The sequence below is a fragment of the Xiphias gladius genome, chromosome 1, assembly GCF_016859285.1.
Source record: "Xiphias gladius isolate SHS-SW01 ecotype Sanya breed wild chromosome 1, ASM1685928v1, whole genome shotgun sequence".
Lineage (NCBI taxonomy): Eukaryota > Metazoa > Chordata > Actinopteri > Istiophoriformes > Xiphiidae > Xiphias > Xiphias gladius.
In genome coordinates this window covers 20,051,595-20,067,748 of record NC_053400.1, presented here as the reverse complement: position 1 = coordinate 20,067,748, position 16,154 = coordinate 20,051,595, and the positions used below count along the sequence as shown (strand labels likewise).

The window sequence follows — 16,154 nt, the reverse complement described above, 5'->3', positions numbered from 1 at the left end:
AACAGTATCCCTTTGACCGTGTCAACACAGAACCGACGACTTCAGCTGCAGCTATAACAACTCTTGGCCATCATTTATCAATCATTAAAAGACAAACAAACCTTAATTCACTACTCATCTAAAAATAATTATTTCCAACCCAAGTTTAATGTTAAACTTCTAAATCTGCAAATTCTGTACAAAAATGTAGACTTATATTTGTCCTTCTACAAAGGATTCTGTCCTAGTGAAAAAATTACCTCATCTAAACATACGATGTTGAGGAATGTCCGATGTTTAGATTAGCTCTCTCCATTTGTCTTGGCTGAGATATCTGACCCATATTATGCAACTTGTTGGCCTCTACACCTGTAGCTCTGCTCTGTATCACTTTGCTCTTAAATGATACTTCTTGTTGTGATCTCTGACCTCTATTACCTCCACAAAACACATAACAAAGCTTCACCTGTGAAGCAGACAACATGCAGCTTTTACTTAGGCACAGCACTTCCGATCATCTGCAGCAATGGATCCTTTAAAGCTTCACTGTAACTAGAATTACCAAAACGCGGTTGGATGCCTCTGCCATCCAGTCAAGTTGCAGTTTGCATCCATGTCTGTTTAGAGGCCTATAATATATGTAGTGAAGACTTTGAAGGAATTTAATGAAAAGTATTAAGTGTTTTTGCAAAACATTGATGCCACAGTGAAGTTGACCTTTGACCTTGCAGATATAAAATGTCATATCATCATTTTATCCAATTAGACATTTGTATGAAATTCAGTTATAATTAGCATATGAATTCTTGATTTATGGCCAAAAATGTGTTTTGTGAGGTCACAGCGACCTTGACCTTTGACCACCAAATTCTAATCAGTTCATCCTTAAGTCCAAGTGGATGTTTGATAGGCGGACGGACAACCGGAACACATAATGCCTTCAGCGACGGCTGTCGCCAGTGCAGATGCATAAAAATATTTGAAAAAGAGGGGCACATCTGTTCCCTTCAATCATCATTTTTCACCCATATATATATGGTGGCACAGTTAATTGGTTGCTAATTAAAAAGTTCGATGAAATTGCATCTGTGGCTTCGACTGAACCCACAGATGCAGCTGCACTGTTACAAACAGACCCAGTAAGGCCTGTTGGTGATGCCTAAATTGCAGTTGAGTTTTCAATTGAAAAGAAACATAATCCAAAAATCTGTGTTTGTAACTGTATGGCGTTGCACTGAAGTGATCAGAAAAAAATTAATATAAAAAAAATATGTACTAGATAGAACTTTCAAAAGGATCAAGTACTGTGTAGTCATTTTGCTGTTTTCTCTCCATGTCGACTGCCAAAACCATTCTGCTTAGTCATTAAAACTTTATCGGCAGAAGCCAATATAAATGAAGAGAAACAGATACAACACAGGCGTAATGTCCTGTGCAGTATGATACTGTTAACTGCTAATGTTGCCCTAGAGATCGACAGTTTTTCCCAGTTCTGATAAGCAAATATTTGTCCATCCATTGCATTGTCCATATAAGGATAACAGACCCCCTGTCACAGACCCCTTAGAGTTGCCCTGCAGAGAGGGAGGGAACAAACTGAGAGAAAAAAAAGGAAGGATTAGGAGGAAAGAGGTTTCCCAATTAGTGAATATGGAGAGGGTTAAAAACAAACTTTTGTGTCAACAATCATTATGATCATCATTATCAATGTAATCTGTCAGTTTGTGACACAGAAAATGCTGAAGACAAATATTATTTGTATTACAGTATTTTACGCAGAAGAAAACATTCTTAGTGTCATATCAGTCAGCGGGTAAGGGGCATAAGAACAGGCACACTCAGTAACTAGAAAAACACAGTACAACCTGTGCACATCACACATTAACTTCCAATTGTTCCAGAAATGGTGTCTGCTCTCCTGTTATGAAATATGAAATTTTGATATTGGTCTGCAAAGGTCTCAGTCACAATTATGATGCAACCATTCAGACACCAGTCTGTTAATTATACTTGGAGTTTCATAACTGATTCCTACAAGTCATCAGCTCATGCAAAATCACAGGAGAAGTGAGGTGAATTTTTTTAGTTTTCTTAGTAAAATGTCTGCAATGTAGTATATGAGTACAGAGAAGTAAAAACACTCATCAAACTTTTTATACCTCCAAAATCTGTCCAAATACTGTCACATCAACTTTTTAAACTGTTAGATATTCTTGACTGATTAACTTCCTCCCAGTGATTGACCAACCACTGATGACTGGAAGTAACAATATTTGTATTTCCCTATTGATAAAAAGCTGCAGTGCTGTCAGGTAAAGACAAAGTTTGGTGTTCTGAGTCAGTCTGAATCCTAAACTATCAAATCATTTCCAACAAATTCCAACCATATTTTGATTAAACAGCAGTGTAATGGTACATGTTGAAGAGAAAAACATCTCGGCATCCATCTTTTTTTTTTTTTTTAATCTTGGATAGTGTATTTGAGATACTCAGGTAATATAGCTCTGTTCAGTTTGGGTTTTGTTGAGTTTATAGGAGGCTGTTATCACTCACCATCTCCACCCCCTGAGGAAACGCTGTTCCCTCCCAGTCCTTCTTGGGGAATCGCTGAATGATCTTCCCACATCCCTCTCCTGAACCTGCAGATAGAAAGATGAAGATCTGTCAGTGCAGTGGATGCAGAGGACTGCATCATGGAATGTCGTGTTCTGAATGTTTTTTTGATGGGGTCCTAAGTTATCCAAATTAACGTACATCATATAGGGCTGGGCAACATGGTTGAAATCATAGTGACAATTTTAACATTAAACCTTTATAATCAATATATGCCATAGTATGGTAAATGTGTGCAAAAACTATGCAGCATGAGCAGAATAATTAATTTGGACACCATACATTTTTGATTATATCATCACTATTTGGTTATACTGAAAGTCAATAAATTACCATTTTTGAATAAACACTCAGCTCTAACATCACATTAAACTAAGTAAACAATATGTAATCTGATAAGTACATTTTGGCTAATACACCAATGACTCAATATTGAGAGCTCATTTTATCTGCAACCAACAAATTAGGTGCCTAAAAAAACAAGAAAAAGATGCAGAAAACTGCATCGAAATGATTGCACTGCTCAACTTACATTGTTTTCTCAAAGCCTTTCATCTCAGAGTTGAGGTTCCTGACTTGTATTTAGTTTTTCTTTCAGATAAACCCTGACACAGAACATTAATGGACAAGGAAGTGAGGAACTACAAAGCACACTATGGTCTCAATAGATTTCCAGATTTTCCTACTGGAAAATTTCACTTAAGGTTACTGTAAGTCAACTGTATTTATTAGATTTGACTCAACATGGCTACATCACAAAACAAGAAAGAGAGAGGAATAAACAGACCAAATACAGAATAATAAAATGTAAACAGAATACATGAAAAATGTCAGACCTAACTCTATGCAAGTCAATTGCAGGTCCATAGCAACAGTATAACTGTATTTCCATTCCCTTTGTTTTTTGGGGTTTTCTTTAAACATACAAGTAAGCAGGGAAGAGGCAGAAACAGTGTAGGGCTTGACCCTTCCTAATTTTCCTAATTGCACCTTACTTTGAAAAAGTCACCCATACAGTTCTAAAATAATGGTAAAGTGAATTGCAAGTGAAGCTGTTTCACTTGGTCTTCTTCCAAAAAAAGCTCCTTGCAAGTGAGAAAGTACTAAAGAAAATTACAGTGGGTGTAAAGAGAAATTGTGAAAAAGCATAAACTGAAAAAAAAGACCTAAATTTTTGGAGAGAGCAAAAATTAAAAAAAATCAAATGTGACAGTGACAACAGAAATAAACAGTCAAAGAGATTAAAAGAATCACTGTGCATTTTTCTTAGGGACTTTTTACCCCAAAAGTCGTCTTCTCAGACACTTACTCTCAGACTGCATTACTTTACGCACTTTAATGGCAGGTAAACTTAAAAGGAGTTTAGTTAAAACAAGTTAACAAGTCACACAATAAAAAAGGAGTATATGTATGTTCTTTCATTAGTGTACACATTTAGTTAAATTACATTAAACAATATTATTTATGTTTGTCTTCACCTTTGTGGCAAATTATGGTTATTGAACACCAGCTGCCCTAAAAACATTTTCTTGTGCAATGTTGCAATTTTTAAAAATTTAACAAAAAATAACCAAAAAATTGGATTGCATTGCCTTTTAAAAAAGCCACTGCAAAAAATTCTCCCAGTAGGTTCTTGATGGGACTGATTAAGTCAAGATGTTGCAGAAGGAATGTGGTCCAAAGTGTGAGATATGGAACTTATAACACTAACACAAAGCAGATCACAGGAGCGAGAAGACCTTTCATTTTTTTTAGTGATAAAACTCTGCAAAGCAAATATTGGGGAGGAGACATAGTCAAACCAAGAGGCACAAGGGGCAAAATCTTCACGTTTCACTGCTCAATCACAAAACCCAGCTGCGACCTGAACAATACAATGCAATACAGTATGTACAGTATGTAGTGTAATACACCTCACAAAGGCGTACAGTATGTAGTTAGTACTGAGAGAGACAGCTGGATACTGATCGATAGCAGGTGTAGTGATCTTCACATTCAACTACACAAATTTTCGAGGTTGTCCATCGAAAGCTTTACCAGTGAAATAAGTCCCTCATTGATTTCCCAACAGGACCCCATATGGCTGGGTCTTGCAAAACTCTAAAACCTAAATTGGATGTAATAATTCATGTCGACAGGAGTGCAAACACGAAACAATATGTATTTAGGGGTTTGATATATGACTGCAAGTTTGTTATGTAGCAATCTGGAAAGCTAATAAATGGAAATTTTATCTAATTAAAGAAAAATTTTCCCTCATTTAACTTGCCAAAAACAGCATTTAAGGTCTGTTTCACAATATCCACTTTGTCACACTGTTTTGTCTGACCCCATGACTTCATCTCAAGGTTATTTTAAACTCTTAGTCACTCTTTGACAGTTAGGACACACTTTCTATTTATCAGCCAACGGAAAATGGTCTCCTATCAAGAGTGTAAGAGACAGAAATTGAATACATGTGGCCCATTTCTGGAAAATCATTGAATTTATATGGATAAATAGAGATACGTGGGAATATTTTTATGCAATCAATAAAAGCACAAATTCCCAATTGAAAGCATGCTGGCTAAATACTACGTGAGTTGAATAGTCACATATGGTGCAAATAGTGTCAGCTATTTAGACTCTCAATCATCTGTTTATATCAAACAACACATTTTAAAATATTTGGAAATTACATGGATTTTGGCATCTGCAAAAAGAGCCAACCGGTTAATGCAGGGCCGAACAGCACTTGTGATTTACTCTCATTCAAAAAGTAAAAACCTATAATGACAGACTTTGACATAAGCACCGGCTAGCACTAAAACCATGTCAAATTGCTACATTGGGGAGAGAAATCAAAACCAACATACTGGTATGCTGCACGTGCCTTTTAAACATAATTTGTAACATACAACTTTGGCTAAAAACTACAAAAACGTCTTCAACTAAAAAAGGCATACAGGGACACCACTGGACTTTTAATAACATTCCTTATCGGGGGGGGTGAGGACACAGGGTACTACACAGTGTAACATTAATAGCAATGTGCATTCCCACAATGCTGGTACTCAGAGCTAACAAACCATAAGCAACTATTTTCATGCTCTCCGTGTTTCTACTGGAAAAACAGGCAGCCCAGTGGTCCTTTGAGAGAGTTTATGTGCGGGTATCTGTGTTGTAGCAGGGCTAGCCGCTCTCCTACACTACGAGAGGCTATCCAGCTAAGTATGTCTGAGTATGTCTTTGGGAAGAACGTGGTCGTAGCCCAGCCGTGTATCGTGGGTAAGTTAACGATATTTTAAGTTCTCAGTACAGCACAGTTATTGGCCCACGTGTTATTTTACTTCCACAGTAAAGCAGTAAACCTCTCATTTATGTCCGACATCATTTCTCACCGGCGCTTGTGAGGGCTTGCTAACGTTACCAGCTGTTACATTACCATTCAAAGGTTCATATATGTGCATTTACAATTCAAATCAAATCAAATCACTTCCCAAAATATTTTGGTATCAGCTACCCTGACAATGTCATTATATTCTCAGTGGGGAAAAAAAGTGGTGGTGTTACATCCATTTTGCCATTCACTGCATTTCAGCAGTCCTATCTCAACACTGGCAAATGCCATGACTCAGCAAACTACTTAGAGGATTGCTTATCACAGTTTGGCCAGAGGTCAGATACCATGCACAAGGGAGGCAAATTGCTTCAATAAACAGAAGAATGAACTGCTACACATCATCATAAAGACATGAGGTCCACAGCGACAGGCTGCAGCCCTCCTGCAAAGTCTGCGTGCCTCAAACCTGCTGTCAGCAACTAGACCTCTGTCAAAGACATTGACTAATTGATCATGATGAGGCACTTGAGTGGATGTATGTTAGTTTAAACAGAAAAGAGCTGGATGCTGGTTACGCTTTTGCCAATGTTCACCTGCGAAGGGTGTCCAGACACTGCGTGGAGACTGGTGCTAGTAGAACACCAGTCTGTCTGACCGTTACGTGTCTTCGGGTCTTTACAGCTCCTCTAATTGAAATCACATGCTCCGAGTGCTCAAAGTTCTAATTTTCAACCACGGATGAAAATAAATGACAGAATTCCTCACATTCCACGAGGCTGCACTCTTGTATTAAAACAAGCCGTGCTTCCAAATACTACCCCCCTGATAACTATAAAGAACCCCATCAGCGAGGATAATAGAACCCAGGCCTGAAAAGGAACATGCTAATTTGAAGATCCACTCACAAGAGGCAATGGGGATGAAGTCCAAAATCAAGTTTATTTACTTATTTTTGGCAGAAGCTGATGAAACAACAAGCACAAAACCTGCCCAAGTTCATGGCACACTGCATGTTTAAGAGTATGGCTCATCTCCAGCTCAATACAGCACAGTCTATGTGTGATACATCTATGACAAAAAAAAAAAAACAACATTGTGATGTTTTTCATGCTTCTGATGAAGTACGAAATATATCTAAATATTGAAGTTTTTTTCTGAAATGGCTTTAGGGGCATATTTATTAGGGACAATAACTATAAACTAACCAGCCTTTAATAAGTGACGTTAGAGATGTGCACAGTCCATTACAAACATTGGGCCTCTTCTGTATGCACAGATTTGATCTTCATTTGTGCGTACGCAAACCCTATTGTAAACTGCTGTGGGATTCATCAATGTTTTCTTAATACCAAAATAAGAAAACAAAATTTACGAGTCTAGTAAACTGATACCATGATACCCACAAATTCTTATTGAGGTTTGTGGCAAGTTCCAGGCCATGAAACAGCTCATAAAACACAACCGTTCGGAAATATCAAATCGGATGTAAAAAATTCCAACTGGATTAGTAGTTTTTAACACTTTTTCTCAGGTTTCCTAGCAGCCCAGTGATTTGCTTGCTATGAGATGACGGTGTATGGCATAACACAAGACAATGTCTTAAACATTATTATTCTAATCAGCCTGCTGTGGTACTTGCTATATATTTTTTATATATATTTAGCAAGTACTAGATGTATATATTTATACATCTGGAACAAAAATATAATATAAAATAAGCATCAAACGAGGCCTGTTTAGAGCTGTCATGTACAGTAGTTATACCTGTTTCGCATGTTTTGATAAGTTGGTTTGATATTTTAAATAGGAGTCCATATTAGTTGAGTCCAGCTGAGACTGTGCCATCATCTGCAGGCTGCATTGTGGTAAGTGTCCAGTCTTGCATGCACTTACAAAAAGTACATAAGTGCATGGAGTCTGTCTGACAGAGTGACAGCTGAGTGGTGCCCCTCCCCCTATCGTAAGTTAATGACACAATCAAAGTTTTGATATTTCATAATATTGAAAAGCTTTAGAAAAATTTTTCAGTGACATTCTAAATTTTATGTTCCCTTTAAGTACACACACACAAACACACACAGACACACAAACACACACGCACTAATATCTTACTTCAGCAACTTACAAAGATTGAATAACCCTAATAATTTATTACTGAGCTGTGTAATTTTAAGTTGTTAGTCTTTCTTGATTAGAGCAGATGTTTCTCCTCTTGGGAAAAAAAAAGTTCCATTCATCTTCCTGATTTATCTCACTGCTGTTACTGTTGATAGTATCGGCCAAATGCTTATTTTACCATGTATGGACAGGCCACCAGTGGACCCTGCCAGTTTACGTAACATTCACGTCAGCTTGTAACCTGATTTTGGCCCAGTCATGCACACAGGTGGGATGATCTGGAACCAGCTCCCAGGTATTGCGTATTCACTTTCCTCCACACTAATATCAAGACCCAACTTTAAAGGGAAAATCCATCCAAAAACTAATTTACATTTAGACATTTCAGCGATAAAGAGCCTGAGGATGTGTGCGTATCCACTTCACTGAATTGCTGACTGGCTCTGTGGGATCATCTAAGTTTTGTTGGACATATCACTTTATATCCAAATGAGTTTGGATTGAATTTAGAGCTTCCAGCTGTGCATTGGAAATTGTGGCTACATCCCGGTAAATTCCCCATAGACGCTGTCATATTGCCTTATTCTTCTTTCCAGCAGTCAGTGTGTATAGAGCAGCGCCATTCACCTGAATGTTCTTATCATCACTTCACTCCTTCCCTCTGCTGTTTAGCGTGAGTTAAAAAAAATAGTTAAAAGTGAGCTGTATAGTATTACTGAATTTACACATGTAAAATCTATATCAGAGCAGATTTTCCTTTAACATCATTATTGAAGCACAGGAAGACACAGTTTGGTCTCAACGGTGACCATCATCAGGAAACTAAACTGTTCTGAATGTTCTGTGTAGATGATATGCAAAGGAATAGGCTGTTGCGTGGCAAAAGGGTATGAGAGATTAGCAAACTGATGTCATCATAAATATCTAATTCAGGAAGCTTTCAAGCCTCCAAAACTGCAGAGCAGGAAAAAGATGTAAAAAAGATAGCGAGTCTTTAAGGTCATGCCCAGGTCAAAATGTTGGGGGGGGGCAACCCCCAAAAAAACATATCAGCCAGGACAGGAGCTTCAAAAATCAAAACACCACATACACGGCATGCTGTTTCTTCAGCCTCCCCTTTGCTGATGGGCACAAATATGCAGCATTGTTTTCCAAAGAGAGCAATAAATTAGACTAATTTTGACACTTCACAGACCTGTGGTTCTCAACTTGGTTTCCATCAAGAGCCAAATTTGAAGCCGTCATGATCAATTTTAATGTCTTAAAATAAGCGAATCAATTATCTGTTACTCCCTAAGAAAAATAAAAGCTGTGTTGCCCACTTTTATCAATGCCATAGTCATCACTGTCAGTCAAGTACGGGGGTTCGACAGCTTCTGCCTTCTTCTTGTGAACCCCAGTTGCAACTGTGCATATGCTCATCCAAAAAAGGACTCTCCCTTTTCTAGCTTTCAGCAAACAATTTGAAAATTAGATGCAATTCATTTTACAGGCCCTGGTTATATCTGTTAATATATTAATCCTATTCAGACTAGTCTGAGTTCAGAACAATGTCTATATGTTAAACACATCCAGACTGAGTGCATTATCAGTTTTAAAGATGTAGATATATTGCAGTCAACATCAGATTGAGGAAATGGTTAGCCTGGTTCAGAGACAGGGATGACCCAATGTTTTATAGCATTCTGGTTTTTCCTATTTCTTATGTCATATTGTATTTACTCTTAAAATGTCATGACCAAAATGTTTCCTGACACGAACTTTAGCATAATTTGCATGACCACAGAAATTACAAAGCTCTGATTGTATAAAACCTTATCAGCAGACTGAGAGTAGTGTAGTAGTAGCCAGTGGAGTTTCCCCACATATCAGTTCTAAACTCTACAACAGAGAGGAAGGAACTCCTCCATTATGGTCAGGATGCCTCTCACCACAAAGTACTGAATCCAAACGAAAGGTTGCCAAAAGTGGAGTTAAAAAGAAAACAATCAATGGAGGCAGCAAATCCAAGATGTAAAATAGAAGCAAAACAATTCCACATTTTCCATCTTACTCTGAGTTAACAACATTAATGTGACACCTTTTTTAACCACAAGCAGCTTGTTGGTGCTGAAATAATACAAGGACTGACATTTGCCATCCACAGCTGTCTGAAGGCTGTATGAGATCCTCATTTTTCTGTTAAATCCCTAGAGCTATTTCTGGGTCATAGGACAGATGTGAAAAGTAAAAGTCAAAGTGAAAGTGAATGTTTTTCGAAGGAAAACCTCCTGATAATTTAAATAACTTAATGGTCACAGGAAGGTTGTTATTACAGCTGTTATTGTGGGATAATCAGCCTATTACAGTGTTGGGAACAGCTATTTATTATGCATTTGAAAACATAGCAAAGTTAATGCAGCATTTGTATCACCCAAGTAACACCAAGTAAAACAATTATACACTACTTAAGTACATAAGACACAGGTAATTTCTGTATTTTAAGATCTCATAAATTATCAATTGCCAGAATCTTTGCACTGAAATCTAAAGATTAATATAATTATCACTATGTGTATGCAATTAATTCAAGATCATGTTTAGAATAGACCATACAGACATATACATTGTTTTGAGGATTGTGGATTGATAGTACAGTTATTAATATCCTACTCTCCATAATATCCAACAACCAATCTTGTAATCGACAGTAGTATATGGCCATTTCATATGTCACAGGTTCCTTGAAACAGCAGTTTCATTATGTACCTATGCAAAAAAATATTCTGATATATAAGGAGTAATATCACCTAACTACAAGAAATATGGAGAAACCCATTGCAAACTGCTCATTTTCATTTGAATGATTAATGATTTAGAAAACCAACCAAAACACATGGCAGCACTTCAAGATCTGGCCTCTACAACATGGAATCAACATCACCAGCTGTTGGAAGAGACGGTCTCTAAAGTGAGTGTTTCCAAACATTTTTTTAATTTACAGCATATTTAGCCAAATAGTATTTACTAAGTTACCATATGGCTTTTAGCCATCACCTTAGCATAAATAAACACCTGTCAAATATAATCTTGGACTGATTATTAGGATATAATGCTTTGTCTAGCTTTGTTTATGCAACATATTTTTGGTCAAAGGCTCAAAGAGTTTATAAATATAAAAATTGAAGCCTCTTTATACAATTCTGGTCTTGTGAAACATTTTTCTAACCTATAAATCAAATGTTATTTATGAGAAATCTGTCATTTTATTCAAACTGAACCAATTAAAAAACATACACTTGTCATATCCGGAAATGTCTGGTAAGAAAGTTCAGAAACCCAAATTTTCATTTCATGTTGCAATCAGAAAATGCTGCAAGAAAAAGCACAATTTTTCATTCAGTCAGTAACATGCAGCTAAAGTGTGCAGGCATTCCCTGAAATGAGGAGACCATCGCTATGAAGCCAGCCTAAAGCCAACAGATGCTTGAGCATGAGTCAAACAGTACTTCAAGCTCATCAAAAGATCTGAATCTACGAACCCAACTGATGCAGACAACACAAAATTGAAAACTGTTTCAGAGCCTAGAATGAAAGGCAAGAAATGTTCTAATAACAGAGTTAAGCATACAAGTTTATAGTGAAAACCATCAAGACAATCCACAGACACACCAACATATGCTCTTTCCATAGGATTTCCACAAGGAGGAAATAAGTTAGCAAAAATAGTGGAAAAAAAAAAAAAACTTTTTTTTTTTTTTGCCAAAGCCTTGTGGCTGTGCCAAGAGCCAGGACAAAAAAACAAACACTCTTTGAGAAGTTGAAACAGACAGTAAATTCATGAAAGTTTTGGAGGATAAAACCTAGCATGAACTCATTCTTGGTACAGCTATTAAAATAATGCTTAAAAGGTATTTATGAATTGGAGTCATGCAACATTACAGTGCAGGCTGATAAAGAAACTACTCCACATCTAGAGCTTGCATCTCTACAGATACACATCTTATGACACACAGCAATATCACAGTCAGAAGATATCAGCAGATGTTAGCATTTTATTCTTGGTCATTTGGAAATTGTTTTTTTTTTTGTTTTTTTACAGGATTGTGCTACGTTACACAAGCCATTCCCCAAATCCAGAACAGAAAATCCAGACCATAAAGTCACACAGAGTAGAGACTGGGCACAGTGTCTGTGAAACACATTCCAAAGGCAGTTTGATTCAAATAAGAGTGATGGTATCCATCCAATAAACTGTTTGAGAAAAGCAGCTGGGCAAATTCCTGTTTTTCACTTGCTAAATTAGAATTTATGGTGAACAGCGTGCCAAACCGCACATGTCCCCTTGCCTATAAAGAGAAAAAGTGTCCTACTGCAAAAGTAAACTACAGAAACAGAGCAGGTTCAATACATACTGCATCCATCTAAACTAGTGTTTTCACATTCCAACATTATTCATTAAAATATTTCTAGGGTTTGTGGCTCACGACATTGGCTCAGGGAAGCAGACACTGGTCATATTTCTGATGAAGGATTCTGCCTCTAAGGTCATGGTCCTTTTTATCATACTCACAATTGCATATTATTTTTTCACATATCTGAAGCACTAAAATGACAAACAGTGTACCTGCGATAGTTTTTAAGGCCAACAATAAACTACAGCATTAGAAGTTCCCCCACTTCCTTTTTTTTTTTTGTAGTCACTGCAGTCTGCTGCACCAAGCACAATGATTTGAACATTATATATGTGACTTTCAATAAATTTTTCCAAAAAGGTCACCTGTCTCACAATGAAAATAACACAAGTGTTCTAGCTGGAGACATATATCCCGGATTTATATTCATTCCCTAGGGGCAAAGAAAGAAGGAAAATAGCAATAAAGCCAAGTCAGTAAAACTGGGTTGTGCAATTGCAGGGTAATAATCTGAACAGAATTTAGTAAGGATCTTTACTACACAGCACTTTATGCTTTTTCTTTGCTATACTTTATACTTTTTAGTGACTATCTTTACAATTCAGCATTGCAACTTCAAGCTCACAGTACTGTCTCTGCCTGTATTCTTACCTCCACACTGTGTCACCTAGAGAGAAGCTTCATCACCCCTAATACTGTTTCTTCCAATTTTAGCCACACACCAGGTTTGTCCTACTTTAAAAGCAAAGCTTTCTGTTTATTGCAAAGGTTATCATGTTACATTAACAATACTGTGTCAACAATTAAAACTGGAGTTTTTTTAAAAAAGTATTGATTAAGTCAATTCACAGAGACTGATTTAGTTTTTACAGTGTAATTCCACACACTACAAATTAAAACTGAGCCTATTCCTCAACAGATTGCATGCTTAGCGTTGTTTCAAACTGATCCATCCATAGTAATCTAACATGAGAATTGGGTCAGGCCAGTGGAGCAAAAGCCAGTCCGGTGCAGGAGGCTTTATGATGACCCATGTAGGGATCTCTGGTTTGAATTACCGTGCAGTACAACTACACGATGTACTGCACATTACTGTGACCAGACTGGTTTCTATAAGTCAGCTCCACTGGGCAAAGGCATTCCTCTGAATAGTTACAGAATAAAACAGTCATCATTTTATTATCCTCTGTATTTCAAATGTAAAAGTCATTTTTATTTTTCCACTTCTCGGAAATTCTCCCACACTTATAAAAAGGGCAACTTTGCAGGACGCTAGCCCAAACCCACATATAATAGGCTTAATTACCTTAAACAGAATAAAACCAGACAAATACAATTCAATAAGGAGAGTGGGATAATTTCTGTCCTCCAGAGAGACTTACATGTGGATGAGACATAAGACTGGCACAGCTTGGTAACTGACCACAATCTGATTAGGCAGACTTTTATTGCTTGCTCTCCCAACAGTCAATTTCATCATTATCAGTGGCCAGTGGAGAAAAAAAAATAAACTCATGGTCCCACTGTCTTCTTGTGCTGAGAGGGTCTGAATGTGAATCCATTAGGACTCTTCTGTAACTCCAGGAACATTTTGTCCCTGGAGCACAAAATTATCATTTGTCAGTTGGTGCTGGGATGCACAGAGCCGATGAAAGACACTGTCTACCTATTGTGCATAGCAAGCTATGGCGACTAAGAGGATTCAGCTGCACTAGCCCCTCTTTGACATACATGGTGCTGGTTGGATGCCACTGAGAGAGGCTAGGAACTTCAATTTGTTCGTTTATGACAGATTAGTTGAATATTGTTCATATTGTTTCCACAGGCTGCTCACTGAGCAACAGCTCTTATTGGATCCTCACAAGGAGATGAGTGGCAATAAATTGTAGAGGTCTGATCTATTTAAGAAGTATAATTTATCACGCGGGAAAATTAGAAATGTGGCTTCAATGACTGTGCAATGCCAAAAGCTTTTCATCTATCTATGTATTAATGTTTGGAAATGAGTGCAAAGCAGTCCCCTGTTTTGGATGAATAGAATGTGAGGCTGCAGCTGAGGCACAACATGTAAGTGGAAGGATGGGGAGCTTCCTGTCCCACTACAGGACAGGGGGGAGAGAGAGAGAGAGGGGGGAGAGTGCAGATGATCTGGCTGAACATAAGGACTGCCTCTCCTCGCAGCTATACGGTGAGCAGTCTTCCGGCAAAAACAAATATAACACAACAAATAAATGACAAGTCCGGCTGCGGCGGGTAAAAATAGACCCAAAACAGAGCGTGCAGCGCAGGCAACGTGCACGACCAACGCTACCACCATTACGCAACAAAAATCAAAACATGGATGCGACTATCGGCTACCAATACCGACCTCGATCGTGTCAGCAAAACAAATATGATCAAAGGAGCAGCCAGGTTCGCTCTTGCGTGATCGTTTGTGAGTATTGCTCAGCAAGTGTGTTCCGTTAGCTGGCAGTGAAAGCAGCCCCGGGAACTGACAGGAGCACGATCAACAGGGACAGGATGTGACAGATTTTGAATCCATGAAAAGTTTCGACTGATCCAAGTCAAATATCGCAGCGCGTCGTGTATAAACATCCAAAGGTGACCTGCCGTCAGACGTGTGCTTTCTCTGTAAATACACGCCCGCCAGATCATATCCAGCATCTGGCCGGATAATGAGGGGGGAAAAAAAGAGGGTTTCAATTCTCGCCTGGTAGCTGTGTGGCTAACGTTAAGCTAACCGCAAAGCTATCTAGCATCAACATCACCACTCACTGACTGACGGCCTAGACTCAAACCTCAGCTTCGCAGTTCACTCTGCGAGCCGCCTCGCCGCCAAACTTACCGGCTTTTTCCTGATCGTATCCCACGACAACAAAATAGTCAGCCAATCTAGCCATGTCTGTTGCTTTTCCCGAGATATACCAACACAATTCAGCATTTTTCCTTCTTCCAAAGCACAGCCATGTTTGACAGAAGGAGTGACACTGCGCTTGCGTGCATGAGCGGGAGACATCCATGGGCGTGGGCACTCCAGTTTACAAATACAGCACTGTGTCCCAACAGAGCCTCTCTTTGGCCCCAAAGCACGGGGTCCCCACCTTTTTTATAAAAAAAAAAGGACAGCCAAACAGACGGCCCCCACACCAGAATAACACTGTATTTTACTGTGACTATGGTAAATATATTGATAACCACGGTGGGAAACCTCTAATCACAACAGTGCTTACTACCAGGTTATTGCAATAGAGGGGAAGTTATAACATTTCTGGATTTGGTGGACACCCGGAGCTTTCCGAGGGTCTCTGTGGGTCCACAGACCCCGATTTGAAAAAAATCCCTGCAAAACACTGAAGAACAACCACTGAAGTGGTTGATACATTTAATGAATAAATATTGTATGGTAGTTGGTAAAATGTTTGCATCACTGTTGTACTTAGAAGATAATTTCCACAAGGTTAAATCATATTATCCTACTCTTTCATACTTACTAGCCTCAATTTTCCATATGATAATATATGCTCACCAGGCACTTTGTTAGGAACCCCATACTGACACTGGGCAGCGCCGCCCTTTGCTCTAAAAACACCCTGTTTTTCATGGCGTGGATTCCACAACATGTTGGAAACATTCCTTTAAGATTCTGCTCCATGTTGACATGATTGCATCACGTCATTTCTGCACATTTGTCAATTGCACATCCCAACAGTGTTCTATTGGATTCAGAT

The 16,154-nt window shown here is 38.3% G+C and overlaps 1 protein-coding gene across 2 annotated transcripts in view; it reads right to left on the bottom strand.

Annotated features, from left to right (window-relative positions):
* Positions 1-15,410, bottom strand: part of sbf2 (SET binding factor 2) — a 95,936-nt gene extending 80,526 nt beyond the window's left edge. For both annotated transcript variants that reach the window (XM_040123954.1, XM_040123963.1), the window contains exons 1-2: positions 15,272-15,410; positions 2,533-2,618 (exon numbers count right to left, since the gene is read on the bottom strand). In XM_040123954.1, coding sequence (XP_039979888.1) covers positions 2,533-2,618; positions 15,272-15,326 — 141 coding nt within the window. In that variant the 5' untranslated portion in view covers positions 15,327-15,410. The remainder of the gene's footprint in view (positions 1-2,532; positions 2,619-15,271) is intronic.
* Between the last annotated feature and the right edge of the window lie 744 nt (positions 15,411-16,154).